Raw genomic sequence first — 27,782 nt, forward strand, 5'->3', positions numbered from 1 at the left:
GAAGACGACGTCGCTCCCCCTCGGGCTGGTTCACGTCACGTGGGTTCCGGTTTGACCCGGGTTCGTTCTATCGCCTCCTCCTTACCGTTGCACAGGCTTTGTTTTCAGCTGACTCATTAATATCCGGTGATGAACGTTGAGTGCAGGAATAGAGTTTCTGCCTCAGAGAGGAGATGTTCGTTTGTCACGCTGCAGATTTATGATTTTGCGTTACCAATAACTTCTCTAATGATTGCGGTTGATTGTAGAAGTTAGATCGGCGCGGTGTTCACTACTGAATGTATGGTAATAAATCCCTAACAGGTGTGAGACCTCCCGTCTGCCATGGAGAGCTGTGCGGCGGGCGAGTGAGGAACAGTACAGAGCAATAACAGATTTTAACAGGTCAAAGATAAGCACAGTTCAGAGTATATTTGTGTCGGTTTATAGAGCGTTTATTGATATACTTATATCAGATATTTGTGAAATTTTCCCTGAAATGTTTTTCTCACTACTGCCACCCAGCAGCTTATTTATCAGCTAGTACAGGACGTGTTGGAATACCACATTGTGGTGTCGCCTGTGTGTCCATTGAACTGGATTTCCTCTCTGTGCTGTTTTAACCTCCCTTGAATTAACAGGAGATGACTGTAATCCACGACCACTGTGTACTGGGTGTTTGCATACAGCAGCGCCTCTGTATTTGGACTGTAAACTGTATGTGCCTGAGGTACTAAACCCAACTGTTACCCTGTTGGTTCACAGTTGTTTTTCTATTGAACTGAACGGATGAGAATGTTCTGAGGATCTTTTTGACGTTACTGACCAAGACGGGAAAATAGAATAAAAAGGAGAAAAATCAATTGTTTGTTTAAAGATCTTTATTTCTTGTGCAGGTGGTTCAACAGTAAATACGATACGATTGGTGTCATGTAAACGTCAGTCGATTACATAGAACATGATGGGAATGAGTTGGCTTCTGGGTAATCGGGGGGGGGGGGGGGGGGCTTTTTCAACATGTACAGTAAATCGGGACAGAAGGGGGGGAAAACGACGACGCTCGATACTGAAATGTGGTGAGTTTATAGTTGAGGCTATGCCCCAAACCTGGTCTAACCTAAAACATTCTTGAGCTTGAGGATAAGTAATCAGAACACGTCTGGGCACAAGAAAGGTGCAAATGATATAAAACTGTGACTTTAAATGTTTAACGGCTAAATATTTCTTTTGTTGGGATACAAACGGCAGCGCCGACCGGATGCAGACTGGAGTAGAGAAACGTCTTTCTACACGTCCGATCAGTCGGCGCCGCTCTCGACAGACAGCAGTCACAGGCAAACGGGACGACAGTCGCTCGTAGTAGATACAGACCCGTATCCATAGATTTACATGATGCTTTAAGTTGTGGTGGCTTATTATGGAGACTCGAGGCTTTGCTGGCAGGTTAGCGTGGTAATTAGAGGCACCTGTTTGTGTACAAAAACTTGCATAAAAAGGAATCGGTCATTCAGTGCAGTAGAAAACAGTGTAACTTAAACAGCAAATCACACATCAGCATAGCCACCAAAAACAACCCCTCTCGACGATGTCATGTCCTTCTGATTATTGCGTATGAAGAAAAAGTGCTCTGAAACAAGACGATAGGTCGGTACACGATTGGAAGTTTGAGAAAATATATATTTTGGAAGTTATATGGAAGAGCAAGACGGCGTAATGGGCGTTGAAGTTATTCTCTTGTTAATTAGTAATTCTGATATCTGGTTATTTGACGTCCCTCACTCCGCTGACTTGGTTCCGTTGAAGTCGCCTTGGGAGTCGGCCTCCTCCTCGGAGGCGTCTTCGACCACCCGTCGGCCGCCGCCGCCGCCCATACGCCGAGTTGCGACGCCAAAGGAGGGCTCGTTTCCACGCCTAGAAGACATAGACACAGGACACGGGACACGGGGACACAGACAGGCACACATCCCAGCAGTCAGAGGAGCGGTTATCTGACAGCCTTTTGAGCTGGTTAAAGTTTGAAAACAACTCTTGTGTTGATGAAATACAGAATGTACAGTTGTGCTTTGGTTACAGATTTAAGCACGCTGGTTATCTTTGTAACTCATTTGACTCCTGTGCTCAGGAAAATGAGTTTGGTTTATGGCAATTAAACCAAGCTCTGAGGAAAATATGGCCACCAGTCAGAAATTGGCATCATGGAGAGCTCACTTGCTGCCCAACGTTTTAGTTTTGTCCAAGGGAATCGTGGTAGGCTGATGAGCCATATTTCTCTCAGTTAGGCTCACAGAAAGAAATGATAGCATTAAGAGGGGCATGAAGAGTTATGGTAAGTTCATAAGAAATGGTGATGGGGCAACTTTTAGGCGCAGAGGTACCTGCTGTGTTACTCCTTGGGTTCAGGGTTGCCTCTGGAATAGAGATGGACACCATTGTTTTGCTTGTGCTCAGTGAAAGCCGCCAAACTAAATTCTACCAACATTCTACTGCTTTGAATGTGTGTTTACAACCCTGTGAATATGACTGTAGAGACAACGGACTCTTTAGCACCAAAATGTGCGTGACCTGAGAACAGATATCGCTCCTTAAATTGAATTATTTTGTGTGAAACGACAGACAAACACACAGACAATCCTCCTGATTGTTACAGGAATTTAAAAAAAGGTGAAAGACGCGAGGGAAACGAAACGACACTCCGTCCAGCCAAGAGGAAGGAAAGACCGACTCTTTGGCCCTTTTCGTTTTACCTGAGTTTGCTCTTGAGAGTGTTGACTTCGCGGCTCATGGCGTCGCTGGCCTCGGTGGCTTCATCCAGCTCCCGCTGCAGCTTCCTGCGGGCGGCTGTAGCGCGCTGAGACTCCTCCTCTGACTCGTCCAGCTGCCGCTTCAGCTGCTTCATGCGGGTAGTTGACTTCTCCGCCTGGTGAGCGAACAGAGGAAATGTACAGACTTGGAGCTAACCGTCCCTCTGCGCTGGACCCCAAATAGCCATCCACTCAAACCCATGGATGACGTTTGTTGCCTGTAGAGTGATCGTACCTGGTCTTTGTACTGCTCTGCCTGTTTCCGTTCATCTTCCACCTGCATCAGCAGTTCCTTGAGCTTCTTGTCCTTCTGGCGCACAGTCTTAGCCGACGCCTGCTTCTCCCTGAGAGAGGACAAACGAGTTCAGAGGTTAACACGAGTTTAACTGCTTGTTTGTTTGAAGTGAACCATGAAGTTTCATGTGTGCTTAGGACACAATATCATTGATGCCACGGTTATTGCTGGAAGATGCAAATAAATTCCTTGTCAATTAGGTTTTAGATGGAATTTGATCAGACGTTCTCTGTTCCCGACCTGTTTTCCTGCTCCACCTGCTCCTCCAGTTGTGCCACTTTAGCCTCCAAGGCAGAGATAGAGGACTTGAACTTGGACTTGACCTGGTTCTCCATCTCCTGGAGCTTTGCCTTCAGCTCCTTGTTCTGGCGCTCCATCTGCTGCCGGGCGCTCTCGTTCTTCTGGGAGGTGCTGCGCTCCGTCTGCAGCTCGTTGTTCAGCTGATCCGTCTGTATGCATGCAAGGGAAAAAAAAAAGGGTGAGGCCTCTGCACATTCTGAGCCCTTTGTGGCTCAAACAGCTGCTACCGTCTGGTCACCTGCTGCGTGCTCTTCCTCAGCCTGTCGTTGAGGATCTCCATGTTGCTCTGCTCCTCCTCCAGCTCCTCCTCCAGCTGGGAGATCTTAGCTTCCAGACGGCGTTTCTCATCTGCCAAGGCGGACCTGGACACAGAAGCAAGTGTGACCATCACGTTGTTTTGCGGCGTTCATGTCACAGACAAAAGCCACGGTGAACTCTCCACCCACTTTCCGGAGGAGTTGCTGGCCAGCTCGTCAGATAGCTCGTCTCTCTCGGCCTCCGCCTGCTTCCGTGCCCTCTCAGCTGCAGCCAGATCCTAGAAACATGCTAGAGATTAAATCTTTATTTCAAGCCTCTTGAAACAATTTGCTCGTTTGGTATCTGCTGCCTTACCTCCTGTATCTGCATGAGCTCAGCTTCCAGACCCTTGGCTTTCTTCTCACTCTCCTTCGCGGTGGTTAACACCTCTTCTCTGGCAGCGTGGGCGTCTTCCAACTCCCTCTGGTAGTCCTTCATCTGCGCCTGGTGGGAGGAAGAGAAACAGAAATATAAGGAGTGCATCAGAATGGGATTTATTCACCAGGTGAATGATATCTGCATCTAAAATCAGATGCTGCTGCTGCTTCATTTCATCCGTCCCTTCACTCTCACCTGGAGCTTGCGGAGCTGTTTGATGGCCTCATCCCGTCCCTTACTGGCCGTCTCAATTTGTCCCTCCAGGTCTTTCATGTCTGTCTCCAATTTCTTCTTGGCTGCTGTCGCCAGGGTTCTCTGCTTACGTTCGTCCTCCAGCTCTGTCTCCAACTCACGGACCTGCAGTAGGTATTCATCATGGCTTAGATCAGTGGATCCCAGTGGACCCCCATTGATAAGATTCCCTGGAACCCACTCAAGGACCCCGAGGGTCCCCCGACCCCTTTACCTGCTTGACAAGCTGTCTCTTCTTCTCCTCTCCCATCTCATCTCGTCCCTGGAGGTCCCTGTCAAACTGGGCTTTCAGGGCCTGCATGTTGACCTCCAGACGCAGCTTGGCGTCCTCGGCCGCCTGCAGCTCGTCCTCTAGCTCCTCCAGCTGGGTCTTCATCTCTTCCACCTGGGCCTCCAGACCTCGTTTGGACTTCTCCAGCTCGTGGACCTGCCATCAATATATAGTCACATTAACTACTATATTTTGGTGTAAATAGCATCAAGTCAAACCATGGACTTTCAGCCTCAAAAACGTATTGTCAGTCAAGTCAGTCAGTGGTGTTTTTAATGGAAAAAATGTTCCAGCACTAACGTTTTTCCCCACGTCATCCTTGGAGCTGATCAGGTCCTCCATCTCCATCCTCAGGGCCTTGTTGGCTCTGTCCAGCTCTTCTCTTGAACCCTGGGCCTCATCCAGAGCTCTCGCCAGGGACAGAGCCTTGGTCTCCTTCTCTCTGGCCTCGGCTTCAGCTCTGTCTCTCTCATCTGCATATTTGCTGGAGATGCTCTTCTCCTCGGCCAGCATCTGGAGACCAGAGAAGAGGGAAAACCATGGATACAGTTGTTGGGGTGTAATGCTAAAGTAACGTAACTAGTAGTGCCGCAGGTAATTTTTTTAGGTAATATAATATATATTGTTATGACAGTTATCTCTTAGCGTCAGCGGTTTTGTGATTTAGCTAACCTGGTCAAACTTCTTCTGCTTCTTTTCCAGGTTGGACACATTCTGTCTCTGGTTGTCCAGGTCCATCAGCGTGTCCTCGAGCTCCTGCTGCAGGCGGTTCTTGGTCTTCTCCAGCTTGTCATACGCAGAGGCCTTCTCCTCAAACTGGGTGTTTGCTGCCTCCAGATCTCTTTGCAGACGTTTCTTACCTTCTTCCAGCAGCTCGGCGTTTCCCGTCATTTCGTCTAGCTTCTTCTTCGAATCTGACAACTGTGGACGCAAGAAGACTTTAAGGCACTGATTGATGCATTTTATTTTGAGGTTTGTTCGTATTCTAAGGTTTTTAACTAATCCTCTCACCTAAAGTAAAACGTCACTGAAGTAAGCAACCCCTACTTTGAACTCTGACCTGGATGTTGAGGGTGGACACGTGTCTCTCCACGTTCCTCTTGGCCTCCATCTCCTCTTCGAGCTGCTCCTGCAAGTTATTCTTGTCGTCTTCCGCTTGCCGCAGTTTCGTGGAGAACTGCAGTTTCTGACGCGTCTCCTCAGCCAGTAGCTCCTGTGGCAGCGCACACCAGGTCAAATGTCAATGCTTTGATTCTGACCTTTTGCCAGGAAGCGTTATGCAGTGCATTTAATTGTCACAAGTAAAGGGAACATGTAGACTGTATGGGGCTTATATCGTGTGCTGTTTCAGCTCTAAACGTTACCTGTGAGTCTTGGAGTTGGGAGGTAAGGCTGGAAACATCTTTGCTCAGTTTGATGTTCTTGCCCTCGGCTTCATTCAGTAGGTTTGTCACACTCTCCAGTTCAATCTGTATCAAGACAAAGATGAGGTTTCTGGGACTTTCATTTTCAACACATCAGTTCATGTTTGTGCGTGTGCAGTGTGAAAGTGATTTACAGTGATCTTCGAGCAGCGCTCTCCCAGCTCGGCCTTCTGCTTCTCGCTGTCGGTGAAGCGCAACTGTAGATCTGTCACCTGACCTTCCAACTTCTTCCTCTTGTGCTCCCCGTCTTGTTTGGCCTGGTTGAGCGAGCGCACCTCTATGGTTAAATCGGATGTCTCCTTCTCCAGAGCTTGTTTGGCCTTCTCCAGGTTTGACTTCACCTGAGCAGGAGAGAGAAAATGCGAGATCAATATCCTGTGTATTGCAGGAAGATTGCCGTTCAGAAACAGTATGAACTTTATATAAGCAAGCTAATTGACACTGTATTAACGACGCAGGCGTACTCGTTTGGACTGCTCCAGCTGGTCTGTGAGCTCCTCCACGGCCTGGGTGTGTTTCTGCCTCATCTCCTGTACTTGGGACTCGTGGGTCCGGTTCTCGTCATCGATGGCTTTCTTCAGCAGGTTCACCTCCTGCTCACGTTTTGCCCTGGATGGATGGACCATGCAGATGTTTGTTTGTTTGTTTCACAAATATGGCAAAGCTATCGCTTCTGTTTTACACCTTTCTTCTACAGGAACGTTCTAAGAACAAGGCAATGTTATCAATGTAATATTCATTTCTCTAAAAACCTCATTACATTCTTCATAAGTATTCATTTTACATCATTATATTTGTATATGTCAGTATCGTATGACCGACCTAAGTTCCTGCTGTGTGGCAGTGGTGTCCAAAGTGTCCTCTAGCTCAGACTTGAGGGCCTCCAGCTCCTCCCCGAGGTCCCGTTTGATCTTCTCTGCTTTGTTCCTAGCCGCCCGCTCAGAGTCGAGGTCCTCCTGCAGGTCGGAGATGTGTCCCTCCAGCTCTCTGATCTTCTTCAGAGCATTGTTCTTCTGAGCCGTCTCGTCTTCTAACCTGAGGAGGAAGAAGAGTTAAACGTTGAAGTGCTACTCTGCCTCCGATGAATTGAGTTGCTGTGGGCTTTGTAGATTCAGGCGTACTGTAGATGAAAGCTGTAAATGGGTTCTACTTTTGTCCCTTCTGTGGACGTTACCTGGCCAAGGCGTTCTGTAACTCCTCCTCCTTCTTTGCGAGCTGGGCTTTGAGGTCAGCGATCTGGGCCTGCAGGTCGGCTATCTGCTCTTGCATGTCATTCGACTCCGCTTCCAACTTACGCTTAGCCTTATCCAGCTCCTGTCGACCCTTCTCTTCCTTTTTCAAGCGGACTACGAGTACAGCAGAGAGATAGCAATAAGAATACATATTTGGTATAGCTCCGGTTGTGACATCGTGGTTTTGAGGGGGTTAATACATGGTGATCCAGAACAGATGATTACCCTCTAGTTCAGAGATCATGGACTCGTGTTTATTCTTGAGCTTGGTGAGGTTCTTTGACTTCTCCTCTTCCTCTGCCAGGTTGGAACTGAAGTCTGCAATCCTCTCCTCCATCAGCTTCCTCTCCTACAAAACACAGAGTAGCTAATCTCTTTGCCGAAATCCACGTTCTCCTTTTGACATAGTGACTCTCTTAATAAGTGACTGACCAATACAAACATTTGTCCACACTTACCTTCTGCAGCTTGTTGTTCTGGTCCTCCATCACCAAGATGTCGTCCTCCAGCTTTTTGACCTTCCCCTCACTGGTAACCTTCTCCAGCTGCAGCTTTTGACGGGCATCTTCCTCCTCCTCCAAATGTTCTTCCAATTCCTACAAGAACAATATGGCAGCATTCACCTTCCGCTGCTATTTCCTCACTTCATCAGAGCATACATAGCAGCTCCAAGAAACACTTAAGTTAAGAACAAGAAGCAGATGTGTAGACCTGCATCTGCTGTTGCATCTTCTTCTTATCCACCAACAGCGCCTGAGCACGTTCTTCCTCTTCATCCAGTCTCGCCTCCATCTCATGGAGGATCTCCTCCAGCTCCTGCTTCTTAGACGCCAGGCGAATCCTCATCTCCTCAGCCTCGGCGTACAGCTCCGTCTCTGCTTGAAGCTGCTCCTGCAGAGCGTTCCTCTCCTCCAAAACCTGGAGCAAACAGATCAGATAAACTTGGGCTCAGCTTCATTAGTAGACCTTTAAAAGGAGCTTATTCTTACTAGCTTGTATGTATTAAATGAAACACTGAAAAGATGTTGTCCTTTACCGATGTGTGTTTCAAGGAGATCTCCTTCAGCTCAGATTCAGTCTTTAAAGCAATTTCTTTGGCTTTCAGCAGCTCTTCCTCCTTCAGACCCATCTCCTCCTCCTGGCGGGTCACTTGCAGCAGAGGCTTGACCTGTGGTTCAGGAGGATGAGCATCATCGCATTTTAAAAATAGGGGTAAAGGCGATATAAGGCTGAGTTTGTAATTTACTAAAGTTCATGAAGAACTCATTCTACCACTGCATTAAAAACAAAAAAAACTGGGTTGTACTGAGATTTTGTTGCATTATTCTGCAGAATGATCAGCTGACCTTTGTGAAGAGCCTCCACCACTGCCAGTTCCTTAGTTTGAGGTAGGCGGCACAGTTCCTCTGGATCACTTTCATGGCTGTGAGTTGCTGTTGCCTCTTGGCAAATGCCCTTTAGAAGTACAATGAAACCAATATACCATGTATGATACAAAGCAATGTGTTTCTAAGTTATAGTACATAGTATATAGTATAAAAGAAGTTATGAAAGCCTCCTCTACTGTTACAAAATACTGTCTAAAAGACATAAGTGAGAGGAGGCTTGTGTATTCATACTTTCTGGCCAGGAACCCTCTAGCCTGGGACTGGAAAGCGATGATGACCACAGTGATCTTCAGATCTCTCTCCTCCTCCAGCTGGGCCAGCACTCCTGTGCGGAAGAAGATCTTACTCTGTCCGATCCTGTACAGGTTGGGGTCCAAGTCCAGATGCTTGATCTGCACAGACGGGAGATCGGTGAGAAAAAGGAGGCTCACACAGTGCATTCAAACTGGAAAAATGGACATTTTGTGAACTTATGTGTTTACCATGAGGCAGCAGGCTTGTTTGCCGTCCATGAAACCTTTGGGGATAGCACTGGCAGCCAGGATCTCATAACTATGAGACAGGAACGAGACACAGATGTGCTTAGTAAGGTTTACAAATATCATAATCTTTAGTGACACTTTATAAAGTTAGTGGGTCTCCTCAAATCCCACTCACCGCTGGCGAAACTCCTGGAAGACGATTCTGTTGGGAAATCCTTGTCGGCAAATTCTGATCCCCTCCAACACACCGTTGCACCTCAGCTGCTCCAGGACCAGGTACGCGTCCAGCTTCCCGGCCTGAGAGGAACAGGATTCAAGTCTGAATACACTGGGTTTCATGAAGGGATCACACGTATCACAAAATACTGCACGGTTACTGCTTCATGTGCACATTTGTTTTCATGTTATATAAATCATGTTACGGGTTTAGGAACACGTAAAGACGGGTGACAGCTGCCTCCTGTTGAACATGATGTCCGGGCAAACAAGTTATTTCATCACAGACTGCATGCCCTGCCAAGCTACTGGTGTTAACGAAACTGCACTTTTCTTTACCCTCTTCTCGTGGTTGGGGATGATGCATCGGACGAAGTTGGGCTGGGTGTTGTGCAGCGTGGTCATGAGTTTGGCCAGAGACTCCTTGTAGAGCTGTCCCACCGTGCGGAACATTCCCTTCTTGGTCTTTGAGGCGCTCGGCATGGAGCTGTCTGTCATCTTGGCTATTGTGTCGAGACCCACCACCCTGTCCGCTGAAATAGACAACACATCGTTATGTTAATGTGAAAAAAAAGTGTTTGGTTCCTATTTAAAGCGAGGGGGATGACATGCAGCAAAATCTAACTTCAACAGTGTCACGGCACTGAAATATTTAATTTAATAATTTAGTACGTTAACGGGTTTTCTGTGCAGCCAGACGGCTCACCATCTTTCCAGAGGTCCTGCACAAACTGGCTGGAGGAGTTGTTGAGCAGCGATGTGACGTTGTCATTTAGAGGGTCCATGTTCTTTGTCAACCAGGCTATGGCGTTATAGTCCACCTACAACATCAATGTTAATTGAGCTTCTCTTACAAATTTTATCTTACATGTCAGCTGTCACGCCATCATCATGCGTTATCATATCATACACACATCTAGTCATACTCACCCTCCCTGCATAATGGAAAATAGAGAACTCTGTCTTGTCTTTGAGCTGTTTAGGTTTGGCAAATTTCACATGGTTCCCTTGTGTGTTCATGAGTTTCTCCACAAAGGAGACATCTGTGGCTTTGGGAAACCAGCACTCCTCATCCAGCAGAGCCAGGATGCCTGGAGGGTTGTTCTGCAGAGAATGTAGTGATTACTAACCAACGTGTAAATGAAAAATGAAAACGCGTCACACTGAGTCACATATGTGCGCCGGGCAGGAGAACATAGTTGGTTTGACCTATCACTGAAGCGGGTTTAAATGACATCGTGCTTCTGTTGTCTTAAGGCCACTCACCGGCCTCTCGATGAGCTCAATGCAGGGCTGCAGGTCGAGGCCGAAGTCGATGAAGTTCCACTCGATGCCCTCCCTCTGGTACTCCTCCTGCTCCAAGATGAACATGGTGTGGTTGAAGAGCTGCTGCAGCTTCTCATTGGTGTAGTTGATGCACATCTGCTCAAAGGAATTGTCCTGCAACAACCAAAGAACAGAACTCAACATACATATAATGTGTCTTTTGTGTTTATTGCAGGTATAATATGCAGGAATTTAACATAAAACAGCGTATAGACTCATACAAAAGTAACCCCTCTCAGCTTATTAGTGTCTGACTCAACGACATGTCCAAACCTCAAAGATCTCAAAGCCGGCGATGTCGAGGATTCCCAGGAAGGAGGCTCCCTGGCGTTTGGTCTTGTCCAGGGCCTTGTTGACTCGGCCCAGGATCCAGCGGAAGAGTCGCTCAAACACAGCTTTAGCCAGGGCTTCAGTAGCAAAGTCCGCCTAACAAATACACATCAACCGTAAATATCTACACGACAGGGCTGGGATGTGCTCATTGAATGACGTATTTGTATTGTTAGTTCTTAGTGTTTCGCACAGTGCACTTCCTGTAGTACCTGCTCTTTGGTCTGGGCCTTCTGCACCACCTCTCTGCCCACTTTGATCCGAGGGGTGAGGATGGCACGGGTAAAGTCTGTCACATTGATGCCCTGCAGGTGACACACCTTCTGGGCCGCTAGAGAGAGAGAGAAGACATATGTAGGTACACTTAACACAAGAATGCTGTACATGTACTGCTGTAGATACGATGTGGAGTGAGATTTATATTGGTAACAAGAAAAGTGAGAAGTTGTTGTGTCTGACCGGTGTTGTCCGGCATAGTGGCCTGCTCCTGGTTCCTCTCTTTCTTGAACTCGATGTTTCCCAGCTGCATGACTGTGGAGCACACCTTCAGGATGTCTAAAACACAGGGACATGAGAGTTAGCATCAAAGAGAAACAGCAGTGGCACCTCCAAGCGGCCCATCAGAGTCAAGCTCGCTGATACCGATTCTCTCCTCGTCGGTGAAGCCCATGATCTTCATTGCCTCCATGGTCTCTTCGTACATCTCGTCGTCCTCCTGGCCGGTGACTCGGACGTGACCCGAACTGAGGAAGCGGTAATTGCTGAAGGACTCCAGAAGAAGCTCCTCTGAAAAATACAGCGCACGACGTCAAACATTTCACGAATGACCGATTAACGTTCTGTGAACGTGACAGTGACGATGCACAGCGCATGGTGGGTTAACCTGCAGCAACTGTCCAGCAGGATGTAATATGACTGATTACGCGTTAACTCACCACGCAGTTTCTCCTGGGCACCGGCGATCATGTAGTAGAAGATGTGAAAAGCTCTTTCTGTCTTTGCTTGTCTGATACAGCGAGACTTCTCCAGCAGGTCTGAGAGTTTTAGCTGTTAGAGAATAGACACGGACACCGAGGAAGGTTTCATAGACCAGATCGAGCTCTGTTCAGGCCCCATGCGAAGATGTTCAGTGCTGTTTCATGTCTAGTCTGCCTGTTTGACTTACATATACATATAAAACACATTTTATAAGGGCTTTATAGTTAAATATATATACTATAGGCAAACTTAAGCTGAAGAAAATGCACCTCTTGGATTAGAACTGATACTGAATATGAGATCTACTTCTTAAGTCTTTCCCAGAGCGTGATAAACCCCCACAGACAGGATACAAGTCTCAATGTTGGCTCCAACGATGTAGCCGGTCACATCAAAGTTGATGCGGATGAATTTACCCTGTAAGACAGAAGACGTTACAATGAATGCTCTGATCAACAAAACAGGCCCTAAAGAATCGCATCAGATATAAAAATAGCAAACTCACAAATCGGGAGGAGTTGTCATTTTTGATGGTCTTGGCGTTTCCAAAGGCCTCCAGGATGGGATTGGCCTGCAGAAGCTGCTTCTCCAGCTCCCCCTAGTGACAACAGTGGTATACAGAAACATCACAATGACACACTGACGGGTGGCTGGAGGCGGAGTGCAGCACTGGGGGTGGGGATGGAGTGGTTCAGGGTGGATATGGGCTGGGGAAGGTTGATCAGAGTATTATCACTGATCTGTTAACGACAATACGAAGGAGTTAATCTACAAGTTGCTTTAATGTGACGGTACAGCTCCTTCCTAATCCTCTTTGACTGTCTTCAGTATGTTACGTAACACAGACACGTGGCCTGAGGACCTTTCTATCGGTATTGAAAGGTGTTAAAACGAGGAGAAGCTGCTGTTGCTGGTGTGGAAACAGAGAGAGAGAGAGAGAGAGATGGACGAGTGAGGTCATGTTAGGAGAGACGAGGCATCTAAACCTTTTTAACATTTACAAAAGCTTTGATAGAATCCGGCCAAAGTATTTGCATTCAATGAGTGTGATTTGTTTCCAGCGTGACTGGTAGGTGGAGCCGGGTGATGGTCAGTAAATGAGGCAGACACTCCTTCACTCTGCATCGAGCTAATCCACCTGATCAAAGGGGTCTGTGTCGGCCCAGCATCACGGTCAGGTGCTGGAGATCTCTACCTTAAAAACACTCCGTTCAGCCGCCCTGTAAACGAGCTAAAGCCACGAACAGGAGACGGGCACGAGTGTTGTGTTAACGTTGTGATCAAAAATGGCAACGGTGAGACGAGAACAACGATGAGGATTAGTGATGGACATGTTCAGACATTTGCTAACTTCACAGAGCTTGATCGTGAGTACTTGAGATGGTATTTATCTAAACTCTTTCATTAAAAGTCAATCTTTTTTTAAGGAAAAACTGGAAAGATACAGACCAGCTGAAGAGGTGCAGTTCAGAGTTGGCAGAGCAGAGAGGAGGGTCTCGTTCATTAAAGCCACTGGGAGAAAGAAGAGAAACAGAGTGCAGCAAAATGGCAAGAAAGCAAAAGAAAGCTGACGGGAAGGATTGTTCTTAAAATGCTGTAAATAAAAACGCTCAGGTAGATAACTACTGCAGGCCCAATGCTTGTTTCTTTTTCAGGCGAGGTACGGGGGCAACCTCGGAGTCTTACGGCAATCTGTACATCGTTTCCTCTGTGGCAGACACTGGAGCCGCAAATGAATCCTTCCAACGAACAGAGCAACACCACAAACCATCAACGCCTCGTCAGACGACCGAGACCCCATTTTACTCATCGTGACTCGAACGCCGCACCGCAGGGCGAATGTCAGGTGAGAGGAGGAGGAAGAGGAGGAGGAGGAGGAGGAGGAGGAGGAGGAGGAGGGAACGGTGGGGAAGTCGGTGTTTAATAGATCACAAGAGGACATGGGCATGCTCACACTGTGCTCGTTGATCCGTGAGAGACCCTGTCACTGCCGGTGGAGGCTCCGACCACACCTCCGCTGGCAGTGAAAGGGTGTTCGTAAGAGGATGGATGACACAAAACTCAACACGGTAAACCGGTTCAGGAGGATGAGAAGCACCACACGTCCTTCGCTGAACAGTCGTCAGCACTATGATGACGGGCATGCAGTCTAAATCAGCTGTTGTTGGGTAAGTTACAGACACGACGAATGTTAGGGTCAACACCTTCTAACTCAGGAGCGGTACGATTTGGGATCTCGACCCTCGGTGTAGACAGATCACTACAAACAGAAACAATACATTTGGGTAACTCGGTGACGTTGCCTTCATGCACTTTTCTAACCTAAGGAAGAGACACACACACACGAACACCACACACAAAAACACACTCCAGGCATTCCCCTTTACTCACGTAGGCAAACTGTGTTCCTGATTGTTGCTATTTGGAGGAAATGGCGATATAAAAAGGGTTAAAGCGGGCAGTTCCCTGCATATGTTGAAGAGTGAGGGAACTGGCTGACAACCGCATGATCTCTTCACGCGGATACTTACAGCGCTGCTGTCCTTCTTGCCTTTATGCGAGGAGGCCACAACGGCCAGATACTGGATGACCTTCTTGGTGTTCTCCGTCTTGCCAGCACCAGACTCTCCACTAGGGAGGGAAAAAAGTGCGAGAGGGGGGGGGGGGGGGGGGGATTAAAAGATACAGAAAGAGCAAAGACGATAAGCGGCACTGACAGGTACTCTGTTCACAGTTCAATAACCCAGTTTAATTGTCTGTCCAATGTCTGACTCAAAGCATAATGTTATTGTTCAGTCTGCCCACCACACAGATCCTTTTACCAACTATCACGTTCATAATCCATACCTGTTTACTTCATGGAAACATAATCAGTGTTTCTATAGCTGGAATAAAACCGTATAACATTTGCTAAATTATTAGGAGTTATGCGACGGACGCGTTAAAGTTGTACTACCTTTTTAAGAGGCGTTTTATAACTCGAACCTTTTCAAACAGAAGCAAGAGCACATTCTTTCCACAAAATGATCCGGGATACTTAGAAAGACGACGTTGAATGATACCAGAGCCATCAGCCAGCAGTTCAACACACGGAGACATCCCTCCATAAAAGGCGTGCGATGCTCCATGTGTTAGGGCTTGGCAGCCCTGAGAGGAATCTAATTACTCTGTCCTGTTCAGGTTCGTAAGGACATTTGACATCCAGGCTCCTACTGTAGGGAGCCGTTAGTGCACAAGACATTCTGATGGGACTTTTTCCTCCAGACGGTCCATCAAGCTGTCTCTTCCTGCAAGTCCTGCTCACCATCAGCACAGCTTTCACTGACGCTCACACGATTATTTGAAATAATTAAAATTCCATCAGAAGTACCATATACTGCTAGTATTCAGATGTGTTTTATCATGATTTTTGAGAAACGTTAGGTTTTCTTCTTGTAAAATATTGAATATTTAAAGACGTTAAAAGAGTGAGTTGAGTGTTCACCCTGTAGCGGACAACACAAACCGTGTCCTTAATGTCCTCAGTCATCTGAGGGAAGGAAAATCCCTACAGTGCAGCTAAATGAAGGGGAGCCCTCATCGTCAACATCCTGCAACTTTACGGCCGCTATGTCTATTCCGTCAGCCCGGCCTTTCACACACACACACACACACACACAGTGGATATTAGACCAAGGAAACTGGTGACCCCGCTGAGATGAAATGTCAACATCTCAAGACTGGATTTAGCAGCAGGCTTCCAGCTATTTCCCATGACAAAGTCTTGCTACTGTGAGGAGGAATTTGAGGAATACAATCGCCGCTAGAATTACTAGAATGCACACAAATGCTAGTAAAAGCAAGCGAGGTGTCACTGCAATTGCTGCAAACTCCATTTCTTTGCACAACACTGTGCTGTACAATGACAATAGATGAAAGATAAAACAGGAAAGCCATATATTTAAAGTTCCACAAGTCTCCCATGACAACACATTAACAAACACTTATAAACCTCATGCTTTAAAGAGGTCCGGTCTAGATGAAGGATTGCTGTAAAAACGATACCAAAGAAGAACATGCGGCGCAATGAGACGCATGTAAACACACATGCAGGAGGCGCATGTCATACATGACATTCCACATATCGCACCAGAAGCATTTCTCCCATATATGGCTCCAGAGGCCTGCTGAGAATGAGCCCAGCTGTAGCTCAAACTGAGACCTGTGAGTGACTGTGTGGACCTGACCAACGTTCCACAGAGAAGACACGCGTTCGTGTGTCAGCTCTGTTCTATCATGGGACTTACAGTTTAGAACTTTAGACTTCTTTTAAGTAGCGAGTCGTATCGAACATCTTCACCAGCACTGTAAACAAATCCCTCCCCGCAGACCGAGACCGGGACAAATACTTGCAAAGAGAGCTTGAGGAAATGGTCTAATGTGATCAAAAGAATTTGCGGCATCCTGGCATTTGTAAAATGTGGAGTAGAGAGAGCCTTCAGGGGGAAAAGCTCCTTCCTTTGATCCCCTTTACTGGGACAACTGGATGCTGAACTGGATGCAGCAGCGGTGCTTCTGCTCACTCACGACTAATACAGGAGATAACGGGACCTGGATGTTAAACCGCTCAGCTCTTTGATAGTAATCCGTCAATTTTTAATTTTACATTACTAATGAATTAGTAATGTAAGTAAAGTTCAGGCTAGTCCAAAGATTAAGCAGTTGCTGCTGCACAAAATGAGGTCCTTTATCCCGGGATGTCCGACGGATGTCAAAAGGTCTCAATAATTGGTTTGAAAAAATGAAAAATAAACAAACAAAATGGAGCCCAAACATTCGGAGAGCTAATCTGGTTCTCCCATCAGCAGGCGGGGCGTACTTCCTGACCGAGGGTCTGAGAAGAGACGCATTAACGCTCGTTAAGTTTGGCTCCATTTGAATACGACGCAATTTACTGCAACGCTATCTAACAAACGACAGCGTTCTGAATCCAGGCCCATCTTCAAAACACATCACAGTTATGTTATGAATGATTTCTTACTGGTCGAGTCTGAGCTGCTGAGAGACCGGAGAGCGCTATGTAACCGTTCCTCCGCACAAACACACAGATAAACACGCAGTACTGTCTTCTGCCGTTGATGCGACGTCCAGGTCAAAGGTCAAGGAGAGAGGGTGAGTTTGGAGGTGACGGGTTTTGTTACTTACGTGCAGAGAATGGACTGGTCCTCACGATCTGCAGACACAAAGAAAGTTCATCGCGTTAGACGGGTTTTATGACGACTCATTCACAAATATATACGGCAAGCGAGCGTCCAGATCACTAGTAAAGGCATAAAAGTCATGTGGTGAACCAAAAGAATCTGCAATTTTATATTATGTGCTCCAAGCACATGGACTTTATTTTCTTATTCCCCTATGTTTGACCACTGGTGAAAGCGCAATCCTTTCTCCAGAAGTAAAGATCAACCTCGTGTTAAACTTGGCTCCCCTGTGCCTAAAGAAACATGTTTCTCCCACAAACACTTTGATTTTTAACCGTGAAAATCAATTCTGAATGTGCTGAGCAATGAGTCATTACATCGACTCCAAAAATACTCCTGGGAGAATACAGTGAGTCCATGTAAGGCTTTTCTTGTAACTGTATCTTTCAATGCAAAGTGCTCCTGGGGGAGTAAAGGGAGTACAGGGAGTACAGGGAGTACAGGGAGCACCGCGGAGAGAAAAGATAAATTTGCTCTCAGTTTTCAACATGAAACCTCTTGAAAGCTTTACTGCTAACGACTCCTCATCCTCAAACAGTGAAGAGCGTCATCATTGTGCAGCGTCATCAATTTCATTATGTTGTGTTACAGTGTGCAGCCGGCCCCGAACTGTAAACCTGACTTTGGCTGCTGGATCCATTCCTTACACACACACACACACACACACACACACACACACACACACACACACACACAATGCAGCACTTCCTAATTAAGGCAGAGGGGAAAGAGAGAGAGACAAAAAGAGAGAGAGACAGAGAGAGAGAGAGAGACAGAATAAGAGAGAGATTGAGACTGATTGTTCAGATTAAGTAAAACCCCAAATGTGAACACAGGGGAGTGTCGATGTCTCTGCAGTCACCTGCTGCAGTGAAACCTTTAAAAGGGAGAGTAAACTCCCTGCGGGAATTTACAATTTTTTTTCTCCTGGACATCAAAGGCTGAGGCACAATTTGGGAAGAATGGGATCTCGGCCAAGACTGCAGGAAGAATGTTTGGAAGCTTAGGCGAGTTATCTGGGTTTGCTGCTGTTATGCACCACTTCCACTCTAACATGTGAACTGCTCATACTGTGACTCTCAGTGTGGACATCCTGCAGTCACGACTTCATGGGAAATCCCACGAATACATCAACAATAACAACTCTGCCAGCCGCAGTGTGACACAATAAAGGCTCAAAAGGGTTCATAGATGTGTAGATCTAGTCTGAACCTGTTGCTAGTTGAGGACTCTTTGGTGCAAAGACTTACTGAAATAACTCATACTGAGACCATCCTGAAGCTTTCTGGTTCTTTCTGGAATGTACGTTCTTCATAATGCTTCTAGAACATTAGACTGTAGACCATAGACCGTAGACTGTAGACCATACACTGTAGACCGTAGACTGTAGACCATAGACCGTAGACCATAGACCATAGACTGTAGACCATAGACCATAGACTGTAGACTGTAGACCATAGACTGTAGACTGTAGACCATAGACCGTAGACCATAGACCATAGACTGTAGACCGTAGACTGTAGACCATAGACTGTAGACCGTAGACTGTAGACCATAGACCATAGACTGTAGACCATAGACCATAGACCATAGACTGTAGACCATAGACTGTAGACCATAGACCATAGACTGTAGACCATAGACCATAGACTGTAGACCATAGACTGTAGACCATAGACTGTAGACCATAGACCACAAACCATAGACCGTAGACCATAGACCATAGACCGTAGACCATAGACCATAGACCATAGATCATAGACCATAGACTGTAGACCATAGAGTGTAGACCATAGACTGTAGACTATAGACTGTAGACTATAGACTGTATAAGAAGAGAACACCCTGTCGTCTAGTCACCCTGACGTCTCCGATTGATTTGAATACCGACTACCGTTTTGAAGCCTCGCGTTCGGCATTTTGGCCGTCTTGTCTTAGTATTTTGTCATAAAAATCAGTTTAAAAGCACGTTTTCAGTTCTGAAACTGAACAGCCGGCCCACAATCTTAAACATCGGTTGTCATTTCATACGTCGTGAGCCCAAGCTGACGTCTGGTTTGTTTAGTCTGAAATGAATGCAGCGAATCAAAACACTCTCTTTTTCACGTTCACGTCGTGCTCTGGGCGGTAACTCACTCTCCAAGTCTCAGCTGTATGGGATCTTCAAAAGGGATGAGCTGAAGAAGTGTAATCCAAACACCCACACACACACACCAATCAATCCTCCCCCTTCTTGTTTACTGGTGACACCGTGTTTACACACACACACACACACACACACACACACGCACACACACACACACACACACACACACACACACACACACACACACACACACACACACACACACACATGTCCTGTGTACCGGCCGGGACAACTTGAAATCCTCCACCGTACACGTATGGGTGTCAGTTACATTCTCAAAGTCAGAGAAATCACAAATCCACATTTTCAAAGGCCCAAAACCGATTTAGGAGACGAATAATGACAACGCTGAAGGAAGCAGGCAATCATTGAATCTGATGTTACAGTGTGTCTATCCACAGACCAGGGCAGGATATTGGTCCAGCTGTATTTATTCTCACTTCTCATTTCTAAAAGCCTCCAGACTCACACGTAGTTTCAGCACCAGTTAAGGAATCAATACCTTTAAAATACAGACACAACAACTTAAAGAGACCACCTAAGACGAGTTAGTCTTCATACGATGTCTGAATGCACTTAGCTTGTGTGTGTTGGGCTAAATGCTGAACACCAGTGCAGCAGGTAACAACAACATATTGTAATGTTTTGGATCAATGATCGATGACTATGCATTCACATGAAGGCAAATGCAAAACTGAGCTATCAAAAACATAAAGTTTATTGATACTGTATATTGAAAAAGCAAGTTTATGCTTGTCCTGGGTCAAATCCTCCATATCATCCCGAGTGTCTGAGCAGTTATATCAGTTTCTAGTGTGGTTGTGGAAGATTTGGGATAATCCCGCCTTCTTTGGAGCTCTCTAAACAATTACTTCCTAACTTTACTGTAAGTCCTCTCCAAACATCCTGCTTCATTGTGAAACTCATCAAACCACTGCAGAAAAGTACAATCTCAAACCCATTTAATGGGAACTTTAAGCTCTCCTTTCTCGAATATCTGAGTGAGGACAGGGAGGCGGCTGAAACAGGAAATGTTTTACAGCCCTCCACCCATCTCCCGATCCAGATGTCAACTCCTCTGAGAAAACGTCCTCACATCAACATGAAGTCCAGTGGGCACGACCCCCCCCCCCCCCCCTGGAAGCACAAGAAACAGCTTCTGTGGGAAACCAGCTGCTCTAAACCCGCTGCAGGCGTATCCAGGAGCCATTTACTGTAAGCAGGACTCTGCTGAAGACACGATCGTCACAACTACAACACACTGACTCTCAAATACCGTTCCTTTCGCTCTCTTACAACTCACTTTGAATTGAACTTGCAGGTGGAGTAACAATAGTGCATAATAATACATAAAAACGCCGCTCTGCCTATGAAACTATCGGGCTGACGGCGTCGGCCTGTCTGTGGTTTTCACTGACAGCTTTGTCATCGTGACAGAGCTGAGCGCTGCCAGCTGTCATCACTCAGACAGAAGTGAGACTTTTTGCAGCCAATACCACGGCTCACCCGCACCGAGCTTTTTAAAGATAGCAGCAAAACGCTTCACTCTGACACAAATCACCTGGAGGCGTGTGAGGCGTGTGAGGCGTGTGAGGCGTGTGAAGCGTGTGAAGCGTGTGAAGCGTGTGAGGCGTGTGAAGCGTGTGAGGCGTGTGAGGCGTGTGAAGCGTGTGAAGCGTGTGAAGCGTGTGAGGCGTGTGAGGCGTGTGAAGCGTGTGAGGCGTGTGAGGCGTGTGAGGCGTGTGAGGCGTGTGAGGCGGGCAGCTTGCAACAAACAGTTTGCTTGGTTGTGTGTGTGGAGAGTTTCTGGAAGCCGATATCACCGGATAAGATAAGTCTGGACCGAGCCCACAAGAAGAGCCAAACGTGGCCAAACGGTGGAATTACAATTTCCAGGTCTGTCACATGATGCCATGGGGCCCAAAAAGACTTTTTCCCCATAGACTTATGTTGAGAAGAGACGTCTGTTACGTCTGTTATGAACACTCAAGTAACCCTTATTTAAATCATTCGGTCCTAACAGTTGTAAAATGCACCAATAGTCAAATCCGGAGTTGTTTTCATTCATGTGAATGAGCCCAAGAAGAAGGCTGGACCGATGGCTGGGAGGAGAGAGCGAAGCTAACGCTAGCGCTCTTGCTCTCTGGACCTCATGATGCAGGAAGAAAGACGGAAGATTCGTCTAATTTCATACTCAGAAGTCACCGTTTTGTTTTTGATTCAAGCAGCTTTTATAGGAATGAACGGGGCGCTGCCGTCAACGCTGTCTCCAGCTCTCTTCATGCATCCGTGCTCACAGAGATAACGGCGCTGGAAACACAAAAGCTCTGAAAGATGTGTTTCTAGTTTATGTTGTTTGTGTGTCGATGCAATGTGGTGGAAGCATCCTACCTTGCATCATGTTCCTGTAGGCGTTATCAGCGATGGAGTAGATATGAGGGGGGACTTCGTGTCGTTTCTTCCCTTTGTACATATCGATGATCTTCTCTGAGTAAATGGGCAGCATTTTATAAGGGTTCACCACCACACAGAACAGGCCGGAGTACGTCTGAGAGAAAGAGACCACGAGGTGGATGAGATGTGTGTGCGAGCCCTGTACATGTTTGTGGAGGACTTAAACAAGTCAGGGACAGAAGGCAATGATAAAGATTGAATTACTGTCAAAATCCACAAAAAACAGCTTATTTAGGATCAGTATTTGCATTATTATGCAATGTGTAGAAAATATTAGAATTAACATTAGAAGATGAGGTTGAAATTAGGATTTGGGAATCAATAAAGTCAAAAGAAATGCTTTTAAATGTATAGATACAAACATCTGTGCGTCGTTGCACAGCTTTAGGGTGTGAGTGAAGGATTGTGGGAGCGTTTACATGTTTCCGCTGCATACTTACATAAATAAGGCCGGAGAAGTACCTCTCGCGGATGTTGTGCAGCACGGAGGCTTCGTTCAGGCAGGTGAGCTCGGCCATGTCCTCCACCTTGCTGAATTTGGGCGGGTTCATCTTCTGGATGTCGTCCTTGTTGACCTTCGCCTTCTTGCCGTTGTCAGCCAGCTCCACCAGAACCTCGTCGCCGTGCTCCTCCTTGACGCTGGCCGCCTCGAAGCCGTGCTTCTCCGACGGGATCCACACCAGCTTCTTGGCCGACCAGTCCGCCTGAGCCATGGGGCTGTTCAGGAAGTCCTTGTCGACGAAGAGGAACTTCTCGTCCTCGGTCGGGGCCTTCTTAGACATTTTGCCTCGTGGTCAAGGGCCAACTGTTGGAGGAGAACATTTTGAAAATGAATGGCAACTTTAGAAAATAGTGAACAATAAAGGAAGTGAGGATGGAACTAACATAGGAAGAAACAGAGGCAGGGTTAGGGTTAGGGTTAGAAAGATCTCATCTCATCTTCGACCGCTTATCCGGGATCGGGTCTCGGGGGCAACAGCTCCAGCAGGGGACCCCAAACTTCCCTTTCCCGGGCCACATCAGCCAGCTCTGACTGGGGGATCCCGAGGCGCTCCCAGGCCAGTTTGGAGATATAGTCCCTCCACCTGGTCCCGGGCCTCCGTCGGGGTCTCCTCCCAGCCGGTCGTGCCTGGAACACCTCCCTAGGGAGGCGCCCAGGTGGCATCCTCACCAGATGCCCGAACCACCTCGACCGGCTCCGTTCTACGCAAAGGAGCAGCGGCTCTACTCAGAGTCCCTCACGGATGACCGAACTTCTCATCCTATCTCTGAGGGAGATGACAGCCACCCTCCTGAGGAAACCCATTTCGGCCGCTTGTACCCGCGATCTAATTCTTTAGGTCATGACCCGGTCCACATGACCATAGGTGAGCGTATGAACGAAGATCGCCCGGTAGATAGAGAGCTTTGCCTTGCGGCTCAACTCTCTTTTCGTCACAACGGTGCGGTAAAGCGACTGCAATACCGCCCCAGCTGCTCCGATTCTCCGGCCAATCTCACGTTCCATTGTTGGTTAGAAAGATGAGAGGTCATAATATTGTTATAGGAGACATGAAGCTAAAGCTCCCTCCTGCCTGTGATCGTGACTGAAAGAGTTAACATGTTTCATCCGTCGGAGAGTTCCAGAGTGCAGTCATTCTCACAGACCTCCACCCCCATACAACCCAACACATTCACACACACCACTAGGGAGATGCACAAACAACCCCCCCTCCCTCATTTAGACTTTAATTAACTCAGCAACAAAACATTCTCCAAAGAAACAACAGACTTATCTGAAATAACCCCAAACCATTAATGCTCACTGGCCTTTGCTCATACTCAATCATGAAATGCTTAATTGACAACATCCATGTTGTCCATGTCTTCCCCCCTCCATCTCTCTCTCTCTCTCTCTCTCTCTCCCTCCCTGTCTCTCTGCGAGGAGGCTTCAGTCTCGTGCTGTGATGACCATATATGGGCCCCTTCTCTGGAGCACGACTCTTTTTCTGCGGACCTAAACAGCAAGGCAAGTGAACTCCCAAACAAAGCCCATATAGGGAATAGTATGTCTCTTGCTGGCCTCGTCGTTTACTTCAAAATGATAACAGCGAGGCAGAACGAATGAGGAGGACGGGGCTTTAACGATCATGCTTCATATGGGTCCCTAGCGACACTCATTTTAAATGGCTAAACTATGAACAAGTGTCTGGGAGAAGAACCTGCAGTGGGAAAGTACTGTGAAATGCAACGGTGCAGGAACCGAACTCTGTTGCGGTAAAGAAGACAGCATGGTGGCACACATTTTAAATATGTCAGCACGTTCTGCACCATTTGTCTGCTTGTGAGACGAATACTACATTTGAACTACTGAGTAGAAAGATGAATGGTTTCTGGATTACAGACAATGAGTCACTCGTGTCCACAGGCCGTTACTTCACCCTCTCCATCCATAACTGACTGGCATACTCTTTAATTGAGTGGGAACTATGTAAAAAGCCGCTGAAACCTCCAGAGAAAGCCTAAGAATGAACCTAAAGGACCAGCGAAAACCAAACCACCCAGAACCCACTGAAATATATCGCATGAATATTAACCGGAGACACAGACAGACTTTGTCGGAAAAAACTGCGGCGCTGGCGGATGAGTCCAGTGAGCTGAGGTTCTGAGGAAACGACCAGCTGACGCTTTGATGATCAGCTTTCTCTGCAGATAAAAGTAAACAGACTTCTCCTGTCTCTGCACCCGGTGCTACAGTATGTGCAGCCAAATGAAAGCCTTCCTCCTTAAACCCTTTAACTTCCCTCACCACTGTGGCTTCTCTCTCTCTCTCTCTCTCTCTCTCTCTCTCTCTCTCTCTCTCTCTCTCTCTCTCTCTCTCTCTCTCTCTCTCTCTCTCTCTGTTGTGTCAACACAGCTTTGTCCTCAGTCAGTGTATCTTGAAGACAGCTGTCTGAAGTGGAGTTGACAAGATAACCATGTTAAGGATCACAAAGCTCTGTTTGTCATCACACGCATCATTTACAATGAGACTAAACTACCAATACTCCATTTGAACTATACTGTGTTCACAGTCATACCATAAATTACTGAAAAATGTCGATTTTTAACTCACAATACTTTTGCACAAATGCCACCGATCTGCTTAGTTCAGCGCAAAGCAGTTTCACACTTCTGTTAAAGACGAAGGGATTCGTTCCCTCACCACCATCAGATGTTCTCAAACGCAGAGAAGAAGAAGAACACGATAGAAATCTATGATTTATTGTAGAATCTCTATTTAAAATGATAATAAACAAGTGGAGATGTCACCCGGAAGACTGAGTGACCCGGTTCTGTTTGTGTGTGAGCGAGGTTCACCAGCAGGGCCTGTGAAGGATTTCACTCATTTCCTCTCTTGGCCGTTCCACAAACATTCACCCCGTTATTATCTCCTTCATAATGCATTCATGACGATTCGGATTACAGCATGAAAACAATCAAATCATGAAGACTAAAACAGACAAATGACGACACTCGGTTTGTCCCGTTAGAGAAAAGGTGCAGCCAAATAAGCCCTCTACACATCACGTCCTTCTTTTTCAGAGATGCTTTGATGTTAAAAAAGAATCAGTTGAAGCGTGCGGCGCAAAGATTCCTTGTCTTGGCATTTTTCACAGTGCGGGCATCTGTGTCTGAACCAGTTTATCATGTTGTGGAGAGCAATACCTGGAAGACTGCTTTCTGGGTAGTGGAGTCCAAACAGGGGGAGGTTGTTTGAGCTGATGAACAGCACATAATAGAATCTGGACATCACTGTCATTAATGTTTAAACACACTCCGTACAAACCACCACTGATCGGTTTCATCACTACAGAGTCTGCATCTTCAGCTGCAACAGTTTCAGCTGTTTGACAGACAGGCAGCTTTATACAACCATATTTGGAAAACAGGAAACTCCATTGTTAGTGTCATGCCCGTTTCTTTACTGAGATATTCAGACATAACTTCCCCCTTACTTCCTCACTGTCGACTGCAGCGTGGTGCAGTGAACGCAGCATGATGATCTTATACACTTGATTAAACACACAACTGTTGTCCTGCATGAATTAAAAGTGTTGCTAAAGTAAATGCATAATGTACTGTAGACCTAAGTGATGCAAACAAGCTGTCAAAAAGGTAAGCTAATAAGCTAAAGCTGATTCTAAAACATATTTTATACCAATTATCTTTGCACCATGTTCAATGTTTAAAGCTACCATTTTAAAACACAGTAAAAATAATAATAATAAACTGGAGTTCCTCTTCCTCAAAGGAAGTTAGCAAGGTGTTGAGGGTTGGACAAGTGCACTGCAGCATCACCACCTGTACAACGACGCTCGCGCAGAATATATATATATATATATATCTATATATATATACTCACATAATGAGAAGAAACGTTGCGTTCAGGGGAGCTTTGGGTTTGGAAAGTTTGCGTCTGGAGCGGCAGGCGTTGACGAGGTACTCCAAAACACGAACAGTCCAAGTGACACCCGTCAAATCCAGAACCTTACCATTTAAACTGCGCACAGTTGCGCGAGGGTGGAGCCGCACGAGCTGGACCTCCTCCTCCCTTCCAGCATCGTGCAGCGGCGGCAGACAGCATCCACTAGCGGGGCAGGAGGAGGCAGAGGACATGCGCACTGCGGAGCCCGGCAGGAAGGATGTGAATGAAGAGGTGTTGAATGGAGTCCTGCTGATAACATGTTGATAACAATAAAAACGATGTGAATGCGCTCTCCTCACTGCTTTTAATGGACTGGCACTTGTTTGTCTGTGTGTTTATATGTAAGGTAGTTGAACTTTATTTAACATATTTTACCCCCACTACGTTTATTTACGAGCTACTTCTTTCCAGATTAATATTAGATTTGCAAAGCGTGTCATAAATGACAGATTATTGAGATTAAATCACCTTAAAATGCTGCTTACGTGAGAATGCATCAGTAATAATCATCAGTGAATAGAACATGTGATGATATAGGTTCACCGTGCTGCTTTGTACTTTAAATCTGTTAACATTTTGAATGTATACTTGTAATAGCAACAGTTTCATAGCAGGAGAAGCGCAGGTGTCACTCATTACACTAACGATGGATGCACTGTGGAATTCAGTCATCGTTACTGTCGTTAATCACACCTGTGCTACTGTGACAAGTTTCTTCTGTGAAGAAGGTCCACACAGACGAGAGGCTTCATTTTGAATTAACAATATTAATATTAATTTTAATATTCCGTGATGACTTGAAAGTTCAGGAAAGTTTACAACATCTCAGGTAAAATGATGGGTAAAAAAAAAACTCAACTAAAAAGGCATCACAACAATGTGATGGAGGCACAACAACTGAAACGGAGTGGCTGCAAGCTCCCTGTAGGGTCCATAGATTATGCAATCTGTTCCCGCTCCTCATAAGGCAAGCTGTCCCCAGCACAGGAATCCCCCTTCTCTGTAACCACTCCAGAGAGGTCTCCCTCCGTAAAATAACTCATAATTTACCAGATGGATGTTAGTGTACGTCCCACGCATGTCTTCTATCGTTACGCACATTGCATTCCACTATCACAAACTGCTCTACCGCCCTCCTTCCCTCTCCCGTCGCATCCCTTCTTCCCAATGGAACTTCCTATATAAGGACACCCATCTATTTGCTCCAATAAATCAAGCTGCTGGTTGATGGCCTAGGGCCTGTTTTATGCCAGACGCACGGTGCTGTGCTGATGGTGTGTGTGTGTGTGTGTGTGTGTGTGTGTGTGTGTGTGTAAGAGAAACCTAGTGACAGACCAAAGAAGCAACACGGAGGACCTCCGACTCCCTCTGGCCAACATCAAGGAGGTGGGGTGGCGTTAACGAAGGAGAAGCAAGGGTTGAAAAACTCCAAGAGAGAGACAGGGCGAGAGGCAGAGGGAGGGCTGAAGAACGAGACAAGGAGGAGGAGGAGGAGAAGGAGGAGGAGAGGCAGACAAAGCAGCAGATACACTGAACAGAGAGGTTG

At 46.6% G+C, this 27,782-nt stretch overlaps 1 protein-coding gene across 3 annotated transcripts; it reads right to left on the reverse strand.

Annotated features, from left to right (window-relative positions):
- Nucleotides 1–842: 842 nt before the first annotated feature.
- myh11a (myosin, heavy chain 11a, smooth muscle) lies at nucleotides 843–26,280 on the reverse strand. 3 transcript variants are annotated; one of them, XM_068729138.1, is made up of 43 exons: nucleotides 26,174–26,280; nucleotides 22,230–22,594; nucleotides 21,727–21,883; nucleotides 17,134–17,161; nucleotides 14,481–14,580; nucleotides 14,341–14,367; nucleotides 12,455–12,547; nucleotides 12,303–12,366; nucleotides 11,907–12,005; nucleotides 11,614–11,757; nucleotides 11,431–11,526; nucleotides 11,184–11,302; nucleotides 10,915–11,067; nucleotides 10,582–10,755; nucleotides 10,246–10,419; nucleotides 10,022–10,136; nucleotides 9,655–9,848; nucleotides 9,275–9,396; nucleotides 9,100–9,169; nucleotides 8,849–9,009; nucleotides 8,576–8,684; nucleotides 8,266–8,397; nucleotides 7,941–8,147; nucleotides 7,688–7,825; nucleotides 7,455–7,578; nucleotides 7,172–7,343; nucleotides 6,820–7,032; nucleotides 6,462–6,606; nucleotides 6,132–6,338; nucleotides 5,938–6,042; nucleotides 5,634–5,786; nucleotides 5,246–5,494; nucleotides 4,874–5,086; nucleotides 4,517–4,729; nucleotides 4,246–4,407; nucleotides 3,988–4,116; nucleotides 3,822–3,910; nucleotides 3,614–3,737; nucleotides 3,316–3,524; nucleotides 3,016–3,124; nucleotides 2,724–2,896; nucleotides 2,355–2,387; nucleotides 1,819–1,890 (listed from the first exon to the last, which is right to left on the reverse strand). In XM_068729138.1, exons 2-42 carry the CDS (start codon nucleotides 22,569–22,571, stop codon nucleotides 2,363–2,365), a joined length of 5,832 nt encoding a protein of 1,943 aa, XP_068585239.1. In that variant the 5' UTR covers nucleotides 22,572–22,594; nucleotides 26,174–26,280; the 3' UTR covers nucleotides 1,819–1,890; nucleotides 2,355–2,362. The 3 variants fall into 3 exon arrangements, with proteins under 3 accessions (XP_068585237.1, XP_068585238.1, XP_068585239.1); XM_068729136.1 differs by lacking the exon at nucleotides 2,355–2,387 and having other exon boundaries at nucleotides 843–1,890; XM_068729137.1 differs by lacking the exons at nucleotides 2,355–2,387; nucleotides 14,341–14,367 and having other exon boundaries at nucleotides 843–1,890.
- Nucleotides 26,281–27,782: the final 1,502 nt, after the last annotated feature.

The sequence above is a fragment of the Cebidichthys violaceus genome, unplaced genomic scaffold, assembly GCF_023349555.1.
Source record: "Cebidichthys violaceus isolate CVI_PGR_0920_01 unplaced genomic scaffold, fCebVio1.0.p SCAF_44, whole genome shotgun sequence".
NCBI classification, from domain to species: domain Eukaryota; kingdom Metazoa; phylum Chordata; class Actinopteri; order Perciformes; family Stichaeidae; genus Cebidichthys; species Cebidichthys violaceus.

What these genes read in the sequence shown, in the direction of transcription:
- myh11a (XM_068729136.1), bottom strand. Translation starts at nt 22,571, where the DNA reads ATGTCTAAGAAGGCCCCGACCGAGGACGAGAAGTTCCTCTTCGTCGAC. An exon ending in AGAGGGTTCCTGGCCAGAAA is followed by an intron (nt 8,685 to 8,848) that starts GTATGAATACAC and finishes GTACTTCTAAAG; the next exon opens with GGCATTTGCCAAGAGGCAAC. An exon ending in AGGATGACGTGGGGAAAAAC is followed by an intron (nt 4,730 to 4,873) that starts GTTAGTGCTGGA and finishes TATTGATGGCAG; the next exon opens with GTCCACGAGCTGGAGAAGTC.